Below are 21,532 nucleotides of genomic sequence, written 5' to 3'. Positions count from 1 at the left end.
GAAACATTCATTTATTTTAATGACTAACAGCAGACATTTTCTACAGTTTCTTTAAGAAACACAAGTCTTTGTGACTGCAGACTAAATTTAATACAATATACATGAAAATATGAACAAAAGGACATTTACAACTTTATGGATAGAAGTTATGTATGAACAGAAATTAGGTTCAACTGTTAATTAATAATCAGATCTACAATAGTAACAGAGAGTCTGTGAACTGACCTTAGAGTCTCCAATCTACAGTGTGGACTCTCCATTCCAGCAGTCAGCAGCTTCACTCCTGAATCCTGCACCTTGTTGTCACTCAGGTCCAGCTCTCTCAGATGGGAAGGGTTGGAATTCAGAGCTGAGGTCAGAGAAGCACAGCTGATCTCTGACAAACTGCAGCCCCTCATTCTGAATAAAGAATAAATGATGAAGATAAAAATCTATTTCTAATCCAATCAGATGTGTTCAAGTCTTAACCTCTTAATATTCCAACAGCCCGCCCATGGGCTGTCAGCTCCTGGCGGCTGCTTTCGGTATGTGCACACAGCATGTCAGCCTTCTACAGACATCATCCAAATGTCATAAAAACATTCATGTACCTATTCATGTCAACAAAGATCAATAACATGCTGCTGATCCCAGGCCAGTCTGGAATTAGAGGAAAAAAACTATATTGATCCTTCAAACACCTGCATTTTAGAAATATGCTTTGACAACCCGTTCTCACTCCCATGTTCTCACATATGGACGCATGGTCACAGCATCAGTTTGTGATGCACTGGGGAACCCCTTAGGATCATAGCTTAATGCACAGGGGGAAGCCCTGTAGTGTTATTTTTTAACACGAAAGGTTGCTAGATGTTATTTAAAGAAAAGTCTAAGTAACAAGGTGGTTGGGGTGGATGGGTGAACCAGAAACCGGACTTTCAGTCAGGAGGCCGGTGCTCGTTAACTATGTGAAACAAAAAGTCATCACTGAATGTTTTTAAGTTATGTTAGTTATGCAAGTAACTTAACTTGACTTAGGTAAGTTACGTCACCTAAGTTGTTATTTTAAGCCAAACACCAAAACTTTGACGTTTCACAATGTTAACTACTAGTTACATTTTGAAAGTTGCTAACTTTTCCATGCGTTGCGTAATTTTTGTCAGTACCTTCACCATGGAGTCCTAGATGTCAAACAATGATGCAAAAGGGGTAGCCAGGGCGTTAAAAAGCAATGCCAAGGGGTCCTGAACAGATGTCCATACATTCCCCATCTCGACTAGTTCACTTTAAACAGTCCCCTCCAAAATTACTGGAACGGTAAGGTAAATTCCTTTGTTTTTGTTGTTCACTGAAAACATTTGGGTTTAAGATCAAAAGGTGAGTATGAGACAAGAGAATTTCAGCTTTTATTTGCTGGTATTCACATCTAGATGTGTTAAACAACTCAGAACATACCAACCTTTGTATTAGACCGCAGCATTATTAGGTGAGCAAAAGGAACAAATAATCTTAAAGTAAAATAACATTTCATATTTGGTGGCATAACCCTTTCTTCTAATAACTGCCTCAAGCCTGCGACCCATTGACATCACCAAACTGTTGCTTTCTTCATTTGTGATGCTATTCCAGGGTTTTACCGCAGCTTCTTTCAGTTCCTGTTTATTTTGGGGTGTTTCTCCCTTCAGTCTCCTCTTAAGGAGGTGAAATGCAGCTCTATTGGGTTAAGGTCAGGTGATTGACTTGGCCAGTCTGAAACCTTCCACTTTTTTTCTTGGCAGTGTGCTTTGGGTCATTGTCCTGCTGCATGATAAACTTCCTCCCGATTTGTTTCAATGAATTTCTCCGTAAAATGGCAGACAAAACGTTTCTGAATTCATTCTGCTGTTAACCATGCTCAGTGACATCATAAATAAATATTAATGAGCCTGTTCCAGAAGCAGCCATGCACACCCAAGCCATGACATCACCTCCTCCATGCTTCACAGATGAGCTTGTATGCTTCGGATCATAAGCAGTTACTTTCTTTCTCCAAACTTTGCCCTTTCCATCACTTTGCTAGAGATTAATCTTGGGCTCATCAGTCCATAAGATTGTGTTCCAGAACTATTGCAGCTCATCTCTGTACTTCTTTGCAAATTTCACTCTGGCCTTCCGATTCTTCCTGCTGATGAGTGGTTTGCATCTTGTGGTGTGGCCTCTATATTTCTGCTCTCTGAGTCTTCTTCCAGCAGTGGATTGTGATACCTTCACCCTGCACTGTGGAGGTCGTTGCTGATGTCACTTACTGATGCTTTGGGGGTTTTCTTCACAGATCTCACCATATTTCTGTCATCAACAACTGTTGTTTTCCTTGGTCGACCTGTTGGACGTCTGTTGCTCAGTACACCAGTAGTTTCTTCCTTTTTCAGGACATTCCAAATTGTTGTGCTTGCTCTGCCCAATGTTTGTCCAATGACTCTGGTCGATTTTCCTTCTCAGCTTGACAATGGCTTGCTTTTCCCCCATAGACAGCTCTTTGGTATTCACGTTGGTTTATCATCTTTAACAGGAAATGCAGTCTTTATAGGTTTGAATCAAGGATGAAAACTTAGACTAGTCATGCAGAACTATGTAATGTTTGTACAATCATCCTAAAAGACAACACCTGGGCAACAAGAAACATCTGTCAGTCACATGTTCCAGTAGTTTTGCCCACTTGAAAAATGGGTGGATTGTGTGTGTGTGTGTGTTCTGAAGGATCAATATCAGTCATAAGACATTATTTGTGAAAACACATTGAAATCGTAACAGAGAGTCTGTGAACTGACCTTAGAGTCTCCAATCTATGGATGGAAGTTAGCTTCAATTGTTAATTAAATATATCAGATCTACAATAGTAACAGAGAGTCTGTGAACTGACCTTAGAGTCTCCAGTCTACAGTGTGGACTCTCCATTCCAGCAGTCAGCAGCTTCACTCCTGAATCCTGCACCTTGTTGTCACTCAGGTCCAGCTCTCTCAGATGGGAGGGGTTGGAATTCAGAACTGAGGCCAGAGAAGCACAGCTGATCTCTGACAAACTGCAGCCCCTCAATCTGAATAAAGAATAAATGATGGAGATAAAAATCCATTTCTAATCCAATCAGATGTGTTCAGGTTTTAAATGTGGAGCTCAACATTACTATGTCCTAATCAATTACCTTGTCCCAAAAATGAGTAGAGGGACTTTGTCATTGTGTTATTGTGGATCATTATAATGTCAGCCTTCTACAGACATCATCCAAATGTCAGCACAACATTCATACACCTATTCATGTCAACACAGATCAACAACATGCTGCTGATCTCAGGCCAGTCTGGAACTAGAGGAGAGAAACCATATTGATCCTTTAAATAGCTGCATTTAGTAGCATACTTTGATCTGTGTGTGTGTTCTGAAGGATCAATATCAGTGATCAGACATTATTTCTGAAAACACATGGAAACCAACAGAATGCAAAAGTAAACTTGATCAGTTTAAAACAAATATTAGTTCAGAGGATCTTCTGTTTACAGATGTGCCCATTTACCAAAAATTAGAAACATCCATTTATTTTAATGACTAACAGCAGACATTTTCTACAGTTTCTTTAAGAAACACAAGTCTTTGTGACTGCAGACTAAATTTAATACAATAAACATGAAAATATGAACAAAAGGACATTTACAACTTTATGGATGGAAGTTATGTATGAACAGAAATTAGGTTCAACTGTTAATTAATAATCAGATCTACAATAGTAACAGAGAGCCAGTGAACTGACCTTAGAGTCTCCAATCTACAGTGTGGACTCTCCATTCCAGCAGTCAGCAGCTTCACTCCTGAATCCTGCACCTTGTTGTCACTCAGGTCCAGCTCTCTCAGATGGGAGGGGTTGAAATTCAGAGCTGAGGCCAGAGAAGCACAGCTGATCTCTGACAAACTGCAGCCCCTCAATCTGAATAAAGAATAAATGATGGAGATAAAAATCTATTTCTAATCCAATCAGATGTGTTCAGGTTTTAAATGTGGAGCTCAATATTACTATATCCTTATCAATGAGCTTTTCCCTAAAATGAGTAGAGGGACTTTGTCATTGTGTTATTGTGGATCATCATAATGTCAGTCTTCTACAGACATCATCCAAATGTCAGCACAACATTCATACACCTATTCATGTCAATACAGATCAACAACATGCTGCTGATCTCAGGCCAGTCTGGAATTAGAGGAGAAAAACTATATTGATCCTTTAAATAGCTGCATTTGGTAATATGATTTGATCTGTGTGCGTGCGTTCTAAATAATCAATATATGTATATTGTATATTGACATGCCATATATATATGTCGGCATTTCAACCTTGGTTGTTACTCTTGTAAAATAATAAAACTCTATACTGCATTAATCTTCGATCACCTCCAGTGAATATTTTGTCACGGTTTGGGTTATTTGGTCTGTGTTGTGTTTTAGATGTGTGCCTGTTTGATTCCTGTTTTATTTTGAAGTTGTCTGTGTCTGGTGTTTTGTATCTAACTTTGTGTCTTGTTGCCCTGATTACCTTATGTGTCTCACCTGGTGTTTCTCTCTCTCTGCAAGTTTATAGAGTATAAATTGTCTGAGTTTCTGTCCAGTCCCTGTCAGATAATTGTAGCTTGTTGTTGCTCTGTTGCTCATGCTGTGTGTGATTCCTTCCGTTTCCGTATCTCCTTCCTCACATCCCGGCATGTAACACTGCCTACTTGTGTATTCACCGAGAGTTTGACCACTTTCAGCAAGTTTGTCTGCTTTTGTTTAATAAATCACAAGAATTCTTTCTGCCTGTTTGCCGTGGCTTGCGTTTGGGGCCAAAACTTATTTGCACTTCGCAATCTTTTTTGCTAAAGAGAGATAATGTTCAAGAAGAAATTCAGACTTTTTTGTCTCGCCCAGTCCTGATTTTCTATCTCCGACAAAAGTCAGTGAACTAACCTCAAAGTCTCCAGACTACAGTCTGGACTCTCCAGTCTAGCAGACAGCAGCTTCACTCCTGCATCCTGCAGGTCATTTCCTCTCAGCTCCAGCTCTCTCAGATGGGAGGGGTTGGATTTTAGAGCTGAATCCAGAGAAGCAAAGCTGATCTCTGACAAACTGCAGTAGCACAATCTGAATAAAAAATAAGTGGATGGAGATAAAAATCCATTTCTAATCCAATCAGATGTGTTCAGGTTTTATAGGCAGAGCTCAACATTACTATGTCCTAATCAATGAGCTTTTCCCTAAAATGAGTAGAGGGACTTTGTCATTGTGTTATTGTGGATTATCTTAATCATAATGTCAGCCTTCTACAGACATCATCCAATTAAAGAAATATTTCTACTTTAACACGTAAACTTGATCAGTTTAAAACAAATATTAGTTCAGAGGATATTCTGTATACAGATGTGACCATTTACCAAAAATGCTAAACATACATTTACTTTAACGACTAACAGCAGACATTTTCTACAGTTTCTTTATGAAACAAGTATTTGTGACTGCAGACTAAATTTAGTACAAGAAACATGAAAATACGAACAAAAGGACATTTATAGCTTTATGAATGGAAGTTATGCATGAAAAGAAATTAGCTTCAATTGTTAATTAAACATATCAGATCTACAATAGTAACAGAGAGTCAGTGAACTGACCTCAGAGTCTCCAGTCTACAGTGTGGACTCTCCAGAAAACCACACAGCAGCTTCACTCCTGAATCCTGCAGCCTGTTGTGACTCAGGTCCAGCTCTCTCAAATGGGAGGGGTTGGACTTCAGAGCTGAGGCCAGAGAAGCACAGCTGATCTCTGACAAACTGCAGCCAGCCAATCTGAATAAAGAATAAATGATGGAGATAAAAATCCATTTCTAATCCAATGTATTCAGTTTTTAAACGTAGAGCTCAACATTACTATGTTCTATTCAATGAGCCTTTCCCAAAAATGAGTAGAGGGACTTTGTCATTGTGTAATTGTGGATCACAACCTTCTGGAATAAGAGGATTAATATCAAATCACTGCACCTAATGATTATTTTAAAAATGATTAATGTAACAAAAAAGTTTTGTTTAGTAGTGTATAATTTAACAACTAATTTATTGCTGATTCTAAAGCACATTTTATTAGTTGTTTAATATAACAATGTATTCAAAATTAACATCAAAAAGTGTCTCATTAATAATTCTATATTTTATTCAATCATACTGAAAAAAAGACACACAAAGCTCATTAGAATAATGATCATAGTGGCACATTTTAAAATGAGTCTTATTTCCATGTCACTGCTGTGTTATAACAGACCCTGTGTGTCAGATGATATACATATATACACACACACACACACACCCTGATAGAATCTCTAGGAGCCCTCAGGTTTTTTGTAACAGCAGGTTTATTCCACATCTGCATTCATGACAAAGGACAACAGTGTTGAATAGTCATCTCATGTGGACAAACAGCGCATGCTCTGTCTAAGGGAAAATCCTCTGCTGCTTTTTGCTCTACACAAAAGTAAAGTGCAGTTTGACACATTGATCGTATAGTGGATTTAAACTCATATAAACTAAATAAATAAAAGACACCAAATTGACCCTTAATCTTGCAATGAGGAAACAACAGAGAACAATGTAATTACACAGATTTCCTACAGTTACCTTTAAATTTTTCCAATAATTATGTGCAATTATATAACTTCGTTACAATTCAACATACAGGAGGCAACCAAACAGCAGAAAATACCTCAATCTTATGTTCAAACATAAACAACACTTTATGACAACATACGGTTACATACCTGCATTCATGACAAAGTGTTCAATAGTCATCTCATGTGGACAAACAGCGCATGCTCTGTCTGAAAAGATCATCATGATCATATTAAAGTTAGCTAGCTACACTGGAAAAACTTTCTACTGGCAATAAAACACATAAACGGATAGTTGACTTTATAAAAAAAAACATGGCGAAATTAATCAACAATACATATTATTCAACTAAAGAAATCTAGCTTAACTTTTACGTGCTTTTCAAGTGAGTTAGCATTGTTTAGTCCACGGACATTCACAGACACGTTACCTAAGGGAAAATCCTCCGCTGCTTTGAGGATTACCCATAATCCTTCGCCATTACTAGAGTTCACTGCAGGTACAACTTTATGACAGCAGGTGGCACAGTAATCCCATTTAGTAGGATTTAACCTGAACCTTTTTAACTATGTTACATACACCCCCCCTTAAATCCTGCTAAATTGGGGAACAATAAAAAAAAACACACAACTTTACCTTTAAATACCAAACAGTAGTTTTGTACTAGGAGCATAATGCATTTCAAGTCAGTTAGAAACTTTCCACTTGGGATTCAGTCAGTAAGGGAGTGGCCAAGCCCCATACCAACAAAGACACAAAAGATGCCGTGTACGCCTCTCACATCGTAAACATTGCTCAATAACAGATGCTTGTCAAATACTTCAGATAAAGTAGTTTAAAAACTCCTAAGACATACAAGCAATCTATCCAGAAAACATGTTCCTTACAAAAGAAAACAAAGAATCAACTGTTTTAGCTGAGTCATCTACAATCTGTTCATTTCACAAATGAGTCAAGCTGGGGGCTTAACAGGTCTACCTGCCCTAGTGCAGAGTGGAGGTGGCTGTGTGCAAACTACATGGTCCAGTGTGAATGCACCTGGCTGTGTGTCAGTTGCATGTTCAGGGGAGGGGACACAATGGGCTCCTTCCACTGAGAGCGGGGAGGATCCTTCCTCGGACACCACACATTCTGCAGAGGGTTCAGGGGAAGGTGATTGCTCAGCAGTCATTGATGAATCAGGGGTTTGCAAGATCTCACACAGCACGTGGGACCACATACACTACAGCCTCTGAGAGGCGGGCACTCACAGCTACAACAGGTGAGCGATCGGGACGGCTAGCTGTAGCATCCTCATCACTAGCGTCATCCATCTGCAGTAACCACTGAAGTGTCTTTGTCTCACCGTCCTGTAAGTCAACTGGAACCATAAGGTCAATTTATCCACTTCCATTGCCAGATGAGCAGTCTGACTCCAAAATGTCGTGACCTCCTGCTGGGAGAAAACTCAATGGGAGTATGAGGTTTCTGTGAACAACTTTCTCTCTGGATGTTACTGGGTCACTGATACAGTACACATTGATTCCAGGTTTCACAGACTTCACTTCATAAATTGTGGACTCCCACTTGTCTGCAATCTTCCTCTTCCCTCTCTCACCACGATTGGCGAGCAAGACTCAAGTCACCAACAGCGAGGGGAGACCCTTTTGCTTTGCGGTTGTAGTTCCTTGCTTGTCGAGCCTGCTCCGTTCAACTGTTTTCACGGACAATGCGGGCAGCTTCAGACAGGTCACGTTTCAGGTGAGAGACAAACTCACGGTGGCTTACAACAGCATTGCTGGGGAGAGTATGCTGGAATAGAACATCAACAGGAAGACGTGGAATCCTGTCAAACATGAGAAAGAAGGGCGCAAAACCCGTTGCCTCATGCTCAGTGCAATTGTAGCAGAACATCAGCATCTGAAGCATTTGTGGCCACCTGGCTTTGGAATGGGGAGGCAGGGCCCTTATGTTCCCAACAGTCCTGTTGTATCGCTCGACAACTCCATTCCCCATAGGGTGGTACGGGGTGGTATGCGATTTCTAGATACCAGCCATCTCCAGGAGCTCTTTAATGAGTTGGCTTTCGAAATTGGCTCCCTGGTCCGAATGGATGTGTTTTGGCAAACCATATATGCAAAAGAAGTCATTCCATAGACGACGGGCAACATGCTTTGCTGACTGATTCTTACATGGGAATGCATGTGACAGCTTAGAAAAGTGATCTGTGACAACCAAAACATCCACACACTTCTTATCCGTCTGCTCAGCAGTCCAAAAGTCGATACACACAAGTTCCATTGGTTCAGAGGAGCAAATGCTTTCAAGAGGAGCATGGTCATTATGTTCTGGGGTCTTGCCAACCACACATCGAAAGCAGTTCCTCACATGATTACTGATGTCATGTTCCATTCCTATCCAAAAGAACCTCTGCCTGGCGAGATAGAGTGTGCAAGCCTGTCCCTGATGACCGGCTGAGTCATGAAGGCCGTGGAGGACCTGGGCCTTGAGGGAGTCTGGAACAACAAACTGGTGGATTGCAATGTTCATTTGCCTGTCTTTCTTCACCTTGTACAACATGCCGTCTTTGATGGAGAGCTTGGGCCAGTGTCTCAACATTTTTATCACTCCACGAGACTCACCGGCACGTTCACATCTAGTGGGCCTCCTGTGACGCTGGATGTAAAAGAGAACCCTACCCAAGACATCATCCTGCTCCTGAAGATTAACCAGTTTACTTCTGGGTAGAGAGGCAGTCTGGTCGACACTGACAAGCTGGGGAGTAGCTGGTCTCGTGCCTCTCACTCGGCCTCCAGAGTCATGCGCCTCTAACACAGCTGAGACATCCTGTAGGGAGAGGGACCCCTGAGGGGAGAGCAGGGTGACAACCGCATCATCTGTGGGCTGATCAACAACAAACTGGCAGTTAGCAGCAGTATATCTAAATGCATCTTGTACTGTCTCAGCCACCATTTCACTCACTTGGTTCAGCAAGACGGCATAAGGTTCATTTACAAGTCGGTGGCCTATGCATGACTGGACAAATGGCACCCTACTTAGTGCGTCTGCAACCACATTCTTTGTGCCAGGGACATAGTGCAGATCAAAACTGTATGCTGCGAGCTTTGAAACCCATCTCTGTTCACATGCATCTAACCTAGGCTTAGTCAAGATGTATGTTAATGGATTATTATCTGTCCAGACTGTGAAACATTGACCTTTCAGCCAGTGGCTAAACTTATCGCAGACTGCCCATTTAAGAGCAAGACACTCCAGCCGATGTGCTGGATAGTGCAGCTGGGAGTATGATAGAGTCTTGCTGGTAAACGCCACTGGTCTGGCAACATTACCTTCAGGAGGCAACCGTGAGAGGACGGCTCCTAGGCCATCAAAGGAGGCATCCACAGCAAGAATGGATGGTGCATTAAAATCTGGATGGGCCAAGGTGACACTATGCACAAGCTCATGTTTCAAAGTTTCGAATGCTGCCCTGCACTCAACAGTCCAGTCAGCTGGAGACAGTCTAACATGGCCTCTCTTGAATTTCGGCTTATGGCCTCTCCTTGTTTTGCATGGAGTGGCGGACTCAGCCACAAGGCGGAACAGTGGTTTAGCTTTGGCAGAACATCCCTCAATGAAATGGTGGTAGTAGAGAACCATTCCCAAGAAAGATCTGATTTTCCTAGCACTTGGTGTCTCCCCATCAGATTCCATCAGGTCGGCTTCCTGCACATCACCTATAGCTTGCACTTTACTCGAGTCTGTCTTAACACCATCTCCACATATGATGTGTCCCAAGAACTTAACAGACCGGCGAAGGACGTAGCACTTCTTAGGTGAGAGCTTCAAGTTGTTGGCGGCAAGGCACGAGAAAACCATCTGGAGACGCTCAAGTTCAATCCGTTCAGATGGTGCATAGACCATAAGGTCATCCAGATAACATAACAGATTTGTAAAGTTCTCATCACCAAAGATGGACATCATCAACTGCATAAAAGTTGCAGGACTGTTATATGTTATATTCATGGAGGCCAAATGGGGAGGAAAACGCTGTGTACCTTTTGTTGTCTTCATGCAGTCTGACGTTGTAGAACCCTGATGTGAGGTCCATTGTTGAAAAGACATGACCACCAAGTGCAGCGAGGGCATCTGTCTGATGAGGCAAGGGATGTAAGTCTTTCACTGTTCTTGCGTTCAACCACCTGAAGTCATTACAGATGCGAAGATCACCACTTGGCTTGACTACCAGGACGAGAGGAGATGAATACTCACTTTGAGACTTTCATTCAGAGCAGTCCGAAGCTTGTCATAATGGCATGGTGGGACCCGCCTGTATGGAAGTCTGAAGGGCTTGTCATCCACTAGCCAGATTCTGTGTACAAAATCTGTTGCCTCACCGCAGTCCATTTTGTGCCTCGAAAAGATGGACTCATACTGCTCAATGATCTCCAGCAGTTTATCCTTCCACTCAGGGGAGACTTCACAGGAAGAGAGGTTCAAATCCCGCAAGCTCATGTCAGTCGAAATTTGTGATATTTCATCGTCTGACCTAGGTGCAGGTGACGAGCTCTGTGTGAACTGTGCACTGGATTGGATGCGATCTGGCTCAGGTAAGTCTTGCACAGAAAGACAGGGTGACACATCTGCAACTTTTGCATTCTTTTTAAGGGTGAGTGGCTTTTCAGTAAGATTTACTATTTTGACTGGAACCCAGCCATCCCCCCAGAACGAGGTGACAACTCTCCCCACAAGAATTTGTGCGTGGGTTCGATGATGACTGTACTTCCCACTGCAGAAACATCAGATGGTGGGAGTTTAGCCCACACCAAATGTTCCAGACATCGGTTGTAGAGCGACACATCTCTTGAGCTTAGCCGTGCCGATTTTTAGTGGCACTGCTTCATATCCGTCTGAGCAGGACAACACAGATATCAAATGGGGCAAGTTATCAGCCTGGGCACTATTATCTGTGAAATGAGCCACTTGATAGCATTACTGCCAAGGATCAGGTCATCGGTTTGGCCTGGCACCACCAGAACAGGAATTATCACCTTATAGCCATAAACTGAAGCAGTGAGGTCATACAAGATGTGACCAGATGACCCCCACAACCAACAATAACAAAGTCCTCATCAGTTCTCTTTTCAATGTTAAAAACAGACTGTGAAAGTTTAGTGTTGGCTGCTTCACTTATAGTGCACACCATAGATCCACTGTCCACTAGTGCTCTAAGAACATGACCACAATCAGTAGACATCTGTGTAGAAAAGGCTATCACAGTCTCTGAAAGTCTTTAAAGGCCTTGAACAATCAGTGTTTTTTGTGATGGCATTACTCTGCTGTAGGCGTGACACAATGTTTCATAATCATTAATGTCTGTCAAATCCAAGGTGGGAGGCTCACTCACTTGATCTGCGCTGTCCTCCCCTGTGTGCAGATCATTCAGTTTCCCTGCTGAAAATGTGGAGGATGACATCTCCCCTCCCTTGAGTGGCCAGGTAGGTGACACAGGAAACATGGCTGGTTTCTGTTCCGGGATGTCTGAAACTAAAGGAGTGTTAGGGCTGACATCGACTTGATTCATGCTGATTTGTCTATTCCTCCCAGTAGACCGGAGTCCCTTCTCCAGGTGGTATTTGTCAAGTACTTCCTGAACCTCACGAGCTGACCACTTGTCAATCATCTTGGACCTAAAGGTAAGAGCCAAATCTCTGCTGGGGCAATGTCTGATGAACATACGTGTGACTTCAACACTTGGGTTGTCAAACGTTTTACCCTGCTCTCTAAGGAAGCTTGCAGCATCTTCAGCAGCTCTGTTCAGTCTAAGCTAATACTCAAAGGGGTCCTCTTGGTCATTTGGCAGGGTAGAGTAAAAGTCAGCTAGGGGCACTGTGGAGCAATGGCTTGAGCCAAAATGTTTGCGCAGGAGCCCGTAGATGGCCCATGGGTTATGCTGGACATCAAGTTCACAATTTCTTATCCCAAATCTCACAACATCCTTTGCTCTGCCTCTCAGGTGGATAAGAATTTTCTCAGCGTGATTTTCCAGCTGAAAACCTCATCTTTTTCTTATGTAATTCTTCATCGATTCCTCAATATTGCCAAACTCCCTCGGGAGGTAAAAGGGTCTTAGAGAAATGCACAGCAGTTCAATATCAGGGCTGCCCACAGTCGCTCTCTCAGAATAGTTCCTGCACCAGCTGTCACTCAAACACGCAGATACCTCCCCCTCAACTTTTCCCCGAAGTTTAATCCCTGTCTGCACAGACAATGGAGAAACCCTCCAGCTCAATCAAGGAGTTGGGGATGTCTTCGTGGAGCCAAGTCTCCGTAAATAGCGGCAAACCCGCCTTGCGGTATTCAAAACATACCCTCATGTTGGTATGGAGCTCCTCCATTTTGCTCCTAAGAGAGTGAACGTTGCTCAGGATTATGTCGGGCAGCGGAGGTCTATTGCCTCTCCGGCGGAGACGCTGTCGGGTCCCCCCACGTCGGCCTCTCTTCCGTAGTTTTCTCCAAGATGCCAGGATTTTAAATGCTTGGACAGGTTGAATAAATCTGCGGGCGGCGATGTTGTTCCCGTGTAGCAGAGAGACAACAACGTGTCTCTGGCGTAGATGAGTGGTAGCCCACCCTCCAAGTGTGGAAAAGTTTCACACATCCTCAGAAGCTGCCAGACAATCAATGCCAATAATAGTCCTTGTGCAAATAACGCCATGGTGCTCCTCTGTACCCTCGTACACACTCACACAATCAATACAAAAAAAACACAAAAACACAATAGACAAAAAAAAACAACAAATACATAAAAACAGCAGCAGCAACAAAATAAAAACAGCAGCAGCACCAGTAGCACACGAGTCCAAGTCGCCAGCAGAGCAGCTAAACCGGTATTTTTATAATCAATGACGTTGTCAGCCCTAAGTAAAAAAACTGTTCATTATTTCATTTCTCACATGACCTTCTTCTGACTGTATTTGGCAGCACAGCTGGTCAATGTCATTAAAAGGAGACGTCCACATTTGTTCAAGTATGTCTTAAAAACAACAGCCACATGCAATATGTTCTTTAAAAAGTTATTGGTGGCAGTAATCATTCCTTCTGTCACACTGAGTGTGAAAGTGTAAAATGGTAAATATCATGAATAATAATCAAGTAATAGTCATATTTTTAGGAATCAGAATTTATTAAAAATAAAACAACTGGATAAAATATTATATACAACACAGAATGAAAATTTGGTAAAGAACCAGTGTTCATTTACAATGGTAGTCCCAAAAGCAGTTACTATCCTCTACAAACAGAGACAGAGATTGCACTTTGTCTTTACTGGGAAATGTGCGACCATGTCCCTGCGCACATCCATTGGTGGTTTACGTGACCTCTTGGTTGGGACACCATTTAATGGATCCCCAATATCTGAGGATGGTCTCTTCAGTCAAAGGGCTCTCACTGGCTGAAGATGGCCGCCCTCTCCTTGGTGTGTTGACAGCTGTGTTTGTCTGAATAAGATTGGAAAGGAATCAATTGCAATGTCAAACATACATTTGAAAATGCTATAATCAGTGAAATATTAAATATGGTAAACAGCATAAATAAATTTTTACCAGGACGATAGAGGATGCTTGCTGCACCTGGAACCGTCTCCTTTTCAGCATGAGCACCACTGCTGATGTCCGGACCAGAGAAATCAGCTTTAGAAGGGATGAAATCCTTTTTCAGGAAGTGATACCTGTCCCAGGGCATCGTTGGTTTCGTTGGTTTGATGCTCTCATCATCATCATCAGCTGGACAATCAGCGGGTGTCTGACTCTCTTTGTCCACTTCATTGACATATTCATCTGTCTCTTCATCACTTAAATAACTTTTGTACGAATTAATCTCAACATCACTCTCTCCATTTAGGAGAGTCATGCAGACTGTAGTAAACACCTCTTCATGCTGGTGTCATTCTGAAAGGGAAATAATAGTTGTAAGAGTTAGAGTAGTTCAAATATAAATAATTTCAATGCAAATTAATCATATTCATGTGATACATTCCACTGAAGTCACACAATATTTTCTGGCTTATGTGCTCTCTGTACTTAACATACTAAAAGTAATATGCAACCCCACAGACCTCTTCCATCCCTAAATTGCAGGACATTCACAGTTGTCCCTGAACAATGCACCATACATGCAACCCCCCACATTTCATAACTTTTGGACCTGTCCATTTAGAACATTGGAGAAGGGCAGTGTCTCCATGTAATGTGCAAGGTGCACATGCTATTTTAACTACCATTCTCACCCAACATTGTAAAATTACAACAAAGACATAACAATCTGAAAATCTAATTTGATGCATACATTGCATAATTACTAGACATTGTAACAATCACAAAAAAATATTTCAGGGAATATACTCACTTCAATGTTGATATATCCGGTCCAACGAAACAAGGAGATGTTCTTCCAGGGATGTTCGCAGGTCGTATGAGTTTATGGCTTCATGAGCAGACCTATATCCACATTTAGTATCCAATGGCATTGTGAGGCTAAACAAGAGGCTATCGAAATGTGGTCTTTCAAAAAAACAATTTGCAGATGTACTTTTGGGAGAGCTAAAAGTGATGTTGAAATTTTACAACTGTGGGTCTTACAGGTTTAAGAACTTGAAAGAAGAATTCTTAAATATCACTTATTTTCAAAACATCTGTGACTTTCAGCAGGTGCAATACTTGCTGCACCCACCTTTTGATATGTTCTAATGAGCCGCAGAACCAGAACTCATGTTTTTCTTTTCTTTATCAAACCTATCACTCAAAACTCTCTCCAGCCTGTTTATATCCTCACACACTCTACAGCTTCATCTTCACTGACTGATGGACCACACAATGTGAGTCTGTGGGAGCTGAAAACGGTCCTGTCAAACCTTTTATTTCTCTGTTTTTCGTTACAATAAGTGAACTGACCTGAGACACTCCAGCCTACAGTTTGGACTCTCCAGTCCAGCAGACAGCAGCTTCAATCCCGAATCCTGCAGATCTCCGTTTCCACTCAGGTCCAGCTCTCTCAGATTTGAGGGGTTGGACTTGAGAGCTGAGGCTATGACTTCACAGTGAGTCTCTGAGAGTCTACAGCCATAAAGTCTGTCAGGACACATACATTACAAAATATGTTATTATGAAAGAGGACATTTTAAATTAACTTAATGCATTTGATGACCAAACCGTTCAACGTCTCTCTTTTGATAAACAAAATTGCTCTCATCAGTGGTTCAGCTAATCTGGTCTTTGTTTTGCTTTAATTTTGCAGATGAAGAAGAGAAAATCTTTACATTTATGTATCTTTCTCTCGCATCATCAGCGAGAACACTGGCAGCAAGTGTCAACATCTTCTTCACATTACGACTCTGGAGACGTGAATGTTGTCAACTGGTTTAAAAATAATCAAAGTTGTGAAACTTCAATACAAAACCACAAATTATTATCAAAATACCATTTAACAATGCCGGCCTGGCATGCTCAAAGGCCACTATTTATCATAACAATGAAACAGAAGGTTACAAAAATCTATTTAGGAGGAACAAGAAGAACAATATCTGACAGCGGTCTCAGAAACCACTTAGTCCAATCCTTTCGGGAGACCTTAATCTCCACTTTGCGCACATTGTTGCCTTTGCTCGGGAAGACCTGGGTTACTATTCCCAGGGGCCACTCATTCCTTATCAGCTGCTGATCTTTGAGGAGAACATTGCTTCCGGACTCTAGATTGGGCCGAGTGGTCTGCCACTTTCTCCAAAACTAAGAACACAATATTTTAATGTGCTCAGTCTCCCATCCACCTCAGCTGTCTGTGTTTTGGTTTTACAAAGGCACAGCGCTAGTTTGGCTAATAATGTAAGCTAACTGTTACAAACAAGCTAAAATGAAAGCTGTATAAACCTACAACCAAGATGGCGCTGCATATAGCTGCCTTGGAGTTAGGTACGCTCTGTTTTTTTTTTGCGTGATAAGTACTGTACAGAGCGGACCGTGACACAGAACTCTCCAGCAAAACGAAAGGTAGAGGTGTCTGTTTTTCTATCAACATTGGCTGGTGTACCGACGTGACAGTGATTCAGCAGCACTGTTCTCCTGATCTGGAATATTTTATCATTAACTGTAAACCATTTTGCTCCCCTGTGAGTTTGCTTCATTCACTCTGGTGGGTGTTTATGTTCCACTGCAGGCCAACATGCGCGATGCACAGCGCATGCTTGCCGACCGGATACTGTGTGTGGAGCAGACATACCCATACTCTCTTGTTATTGTTCTTGGTGACTTTAACAAAGAAAACCTGATCCAAGAACTCTCCAAATACAGACAGTTTATAAAGTGTCCAACCAGAGAGTGGAACACTTTGTATCACTGCTACATTACAGTGAGCAGTGCCTATCACGCGGCCCCCCACAGTGCTTTGGGACACTCTGATCACGTCATGATGATGATCCTACATTAGTTTCTGTGATTACCAACATGGGCCAGGGTGAGTTATAACAATGACAAACCCTAGTTCAAACTTAGACAGCTAAGGCTGGAAAAGGAGGAAGCATATAGGAGTAGAGACACAACCGGGTGCAGGGCGTTAAAGTACAGATTTAGCAAGGAGGTGCATGAACCTATACAACTGTACTCAGAGAGACTAAAAGATCAGTTCTCTGCAAACGACGCCACTTCTGTCTTGAGGGGGTTCAGACAGATTACTAACTATAAACCCAAAGGCCTCCACTCCATCAACGATTCTTGCCTGGTAAATGAGCTGAACCAGTTCTACTGCCACTTTGAGAGTCAATAGGACACCATACCCCGTAACTCCTCCGCTCAGCTCCAGCCCCAGTCCACCATCCCCATCACAGACCCTCTCCTGGACCCCCTGCAGTTTGCCTACAGAGCCAAGAGGTCTGTAGATGATACAGTAAACATGGCCCTTCCTCCAGCAACTGGACTCCTCAGGAACCTACGCCAGGATACTGTTTGTGGATTTCAGCTCTGCTTTCAACGCCATCATCCCGGCCCTGCTGCAGGACAAGCTCTCCCAGCTGAACGTGCCTGACTTCATCTGCAGGTGGATCACAGACTTCCTGACGGACAGGATGCAACAAGTGCAGCTGAGAAAACATGTCTCTGATTTCAGGACCATCATTACGGTTTATCTCATGGCTGCTTTGTTTCGCCTTCTGTTCTCTTCCGTCCGTCAAGCTCCAGAAGTTTGCGGATGACACCACCCTCACTGGGCTCATCTCAGGTGGGGATGATCAACCATCTGGTGACCTGGTGCAGCCAGAACAGTCTGGAGCTCAACGCTCTGAAGACCGTGGAGATGGTCGTGGACTTCAGATAGAGCCCAGCCCCACCCTCCCCCATCATCCTGTGTGACTCCCCAGTCGCCACTGTGGACTCATTCCACTTCCTGGGCAGCATCATCTCTCAGGACCTCAAGTGGGAGCTGAACATCACCTCCAGCACCAAGAAGGCCCAGCAGAGGATGTACTTCCTGCAGCAGCTGAAGAAGTTCAGCTTGACAATGAATGATGGTGCATTTCTACACCACCATCATTGAGTCCATCCTCACCTCCTCCATCACTATCTGGTCGTCTGATCGTTCGCAGAGAAGGTGATTGGCTGCAATCTTCCTTCTCTTCAGGATCTGGACACCTCAAGGAGGCATGCAGGAAAGATTGCAGCTGACCCCTTCCACCCTGGACACAAACTGTTTCAGACTCTCCCCTCTGGCATGAGGCTGCGGTCCATCAATAACAAAACCTCTGGCCACAAGAACAGCTTCTTGCCATCTGCAGCTAGTCTCATCAACAAGGTCCGGGTCCCTCACTGACACTCCCCCCTTTTCAAATAATGCAAATGTCTCTGCATCCCAACTCGTGAGCAAAATGTCCGGCCCATCTGCATGACCTGGTTTTAAAATCAGCCCTGTCTTAATTAGTTTCATCGTGTGTTTTGCATCTATCATGCTTTTTTGCTTTGTTTACATTTACTCATTTGGCAGACACTTTTATCCAAAGTGATTTACATTTGAGATGAAACAACAACATACAAGCATCAACAAAGCATCAAATACAGCACGAGATCTACAACTGACAATACATACTAGTAAGAGCAGCAATAAATACTAGTAAGAGTTAACAGCATCAATAGGGTAAATACCTAGGAATAGAAGTGAGAGTTAACAAAAAAAGTGCAACCAATACAAGATAATTGTAAGGGGATAGAACAAGGAGAGCACAGGAAGTGCATGTTAGAGGTGTTATAAGAGGAAGTGTTCTCGGAAGAGATGAGTTTTCAAGAGCTTCTTGGAGTTAGAAAGGCACGCCCCTGCTCTGATGGCGTGTGGTAGCTCATTCCAGCATTGTGGTGCCACAGATGAGAACAGGGACTGGGATCACTTTTTGTGAAGGGATGGCAGAGCCAGGTGGCGTTCGTTGGAAGAAGGAACATAAACTTGTATTATGGAGTTTAGGTAGATGGTGCAGATCCAGTAGTCACTCTGTATGCAAGCATTATTGACTTGAATCTGATTCTGGAGGCCACGGGGAGCCAGTGGAGGTCACACAGTAATGGACTGACATGAGTCCTTTTGGGCTGATCAAGGGGTTTCACCGCACAAGCTGGAAGACCTGCTGGGAGGGCACTGCAATAGTTGAGGCAAGAGATAACCATGGCCTGTACCAGAAGCTGGGTGGCATACAGAATGTGGTAGGGCCCGATTTTTCAGCTGCAAATCCAGCCTCATGCTACCAGTAGTGTCAAGGACAGTCCTAAACAGAACTACAGAACAATCAGTCAACAAGGATAAGGAGAGACCCACTGTCTGTGGCTACATTGCATTCACTAATAACTGTGAAATACTCCTATATGTTGTGATCATATGCTACTGAGATGAAACCTCAACCACAACCTCTAAAGTCCTTCATGTGTTTTATAGGTTTGCATGTCACCTTCGTCACCCAGAGGAAGATAAATAAAAAGAGAAATTTTAAAATGTAACAATTATCGGAAATAAACAACCACAGCTTTTGAAACAGCTCAAGAACATTTGTGACAAAACACAACAAAATGGTTTAGTGTGTCTATCTGAAGAACTAAACAGCTGATCTACACTGATTTATGTTAATCACATCTGTACTTACCGAGCTTTTCTGCAGTTCCTCACAGCTGGAATCAGTCTCTGTTGTCCCCCGATTGATGTGTTGTATTTCTCCAGGTCCAACTCATCCAGAACCTCCTCTGACATCTGCAGCATGTAGGCCAGAGCTGAGCAGTGGATCTCAGAGAGTTTCTTCTCTGATCTGTTCTCTGACTTCAGGAACTCTTGGATCTCCTGATGTACTGAGTGGTCGTTCATCTCCATCAGACAGTGGAAGATGTTGATGCTTCTGTCAGGAGAGATCTCATCAATCTTCAATTTTTTCAGGTTGTTGATGGCTCTCTGGATGATTCTTGAACTGGTCTTTGTCTGACCCAGCAGGCCTCCTAAGAGTCTCTGGTTGGACTCCAGAGAGAGGCCATGAAGGAAGCGAACAAACAGGTCCAGGTGGCCAGTTTTACTCTCAAGGGATTTCTCTATGACGCTCCTCAGGAAGACATGCAGAGATGAGGGACTCTTCTTGGATTTCCAGTCTTTCCCCAGGAAGTCCTTCAGTACCTCTGAGTTCCTGCTGGTGTAACAGTGGAACATGTAGACTGCAGCCAGAAACTCCTGAACGCTCAGATGAACAAAGCAGTAGACTGTTTTCTGGAAGATCACACTCTCTCTTTTGAAGATCTCTGTACAAACTCCTGAGTACACCGAGGCCTCTGTTACATCAAGACCACACTGCTCCAGGTCTTCTTGGTAGAACATGATGTTTCCTTTCTCCAGCTGTTCAAACGCCAGCCTCCCCAGCTTCAGAAGAACCTCCCTGTCAGCCTCCATCAGTTCCTGTGGACTCGTCTCATGTCCCTCATCGTACTTCTGCTTCTTCCTCTTTATCTGAACCAGCAGGAAGTGTGAGTACAGGTCAGTCAGGGTCTTGGGCAGCTCTCCTCTCTGCTCTGTAGTCAACATGTGCTCCAGAACTGTAGCAGTGATCCAGCAGAAGACTGGGATTAGACACATGATGTGGAGGCTCCTGGAGGTCTTGATGTGTGAGATGATTCTGCTGGACAGCTCTTCATCACTGACTCTCCTCCTGAAGTACTCCTCCTTCTGGGCGTCAGTGAAGCCTCGTACTTCCGTTACCCTGTCAACACACGAAGGAGGGATCTGATTGGCCGCCGCAGGTCTGGAAGTTATCCAGACGAGAGCCGAGGGAAGCAGATTCCCCTCGATGAGGTTTGTCAGCAGCAGGTTGACTGATGACTTCTGTGTGACATCAGACACAACCTCACTGTTGTGGAAATCCAATGAAAGTCTGCTTTCATCCAGGCCGTCAAAGATGAACAACAGTTTCCAGACGGCGAGCTTCTCTGCTGGGACCTTCTGTAATGTTGGATGGAAAACATGGAGCAGCGTGAGGAGACTGTGCCGCTCATCTTTGATCAAGTTCAGCTCCCTGAACGAGAGCAGAACCAGCAGACCGACATCTTGGTTTTCCGAGCCCTCTGCCCAGTCCAGAGTGAACTTCTGCACCGAGAAGGTTTTTCCAACGCCAGCGACGCCGTTGGTCAGAACCACTCTGATGGCTCTCTGTTGGCCAGGTAAGGCTTTAAAGATGTCCTGGCACCTGATTGGAGCGTCATGGAGGGTCTTCTTCTTGGAAGCTGTCTCAAGCTGCCTCACCTCATGCTGGGTATTAACCTCTTCACTCTGTCCCTCTGTGATGTAGAGCTCAGTGTAGATCCTGTTGAGGAGGGTTCCACTTCCTGTTTCATCACTTCCTTCAGTCACACGTTCACATCTCC

The 21,532-nt window shown here is 43.2% G+C and overlaps 1 protein-coding gene across 1 annotated transcript in view; it reads right to left on the bottom strand.

Annotated features, from left to right (window-relative positions):
- Positions 1-21,532, bottom strand: part of LOC123968066 (NACHT, LRR and PYD domains-containing protein 12-like) — a 583,923-nt gene that overhangs the window by 9,419 nt on the left and 552,972 nt on the right. The window contains exons 4-8 of the mRNA XM_046044550.1: positions 19,780-21,528; positions 15,566-15,742; positions 5,646-5,819; positions 3,761-3,934; positions 2,879-3,052 (exon numbers count right to left, since the gene is read on the bottom strand). Of these exons, the coding sequence (XP_045900506.1) occupies positions 2,879-3,052; positions 3,761-3,934; positions 5,646-5,819; positions 15,566-15,742; positions 19,780-21,528 (2,448 nt within the window). The remainder of the gene's footprint in view (positions 1-2,878; positions 3,053-3,760; positions 3,935-5,645; positions 5,820-15,565; positions 15,743-19,779; positions 21,529-21,532) is intronic.

This window comes from Micropterus dolomieu, linkage group LG01 (genome assembly GCF_021292245.1).
Source record: "Micropterus dolomieu isolate WLL.071019.BEF.003 ecotype Adirondacks linkage group LG01, ASM2129224v1, whole genome shotgun sequence".
Taxonomy (NCBI): domain Eukaryota; kingdom Metazoa; phylum Chordata; class Actinopteri; order Centrarchiformes; family Centrarchidae; genus Micropterus; species Micropterus dolomieu.
Note: the sequence above shows the minus strand (reverse complement) of the source record. Positions and strands in the feature narration are given on the sequence as shown.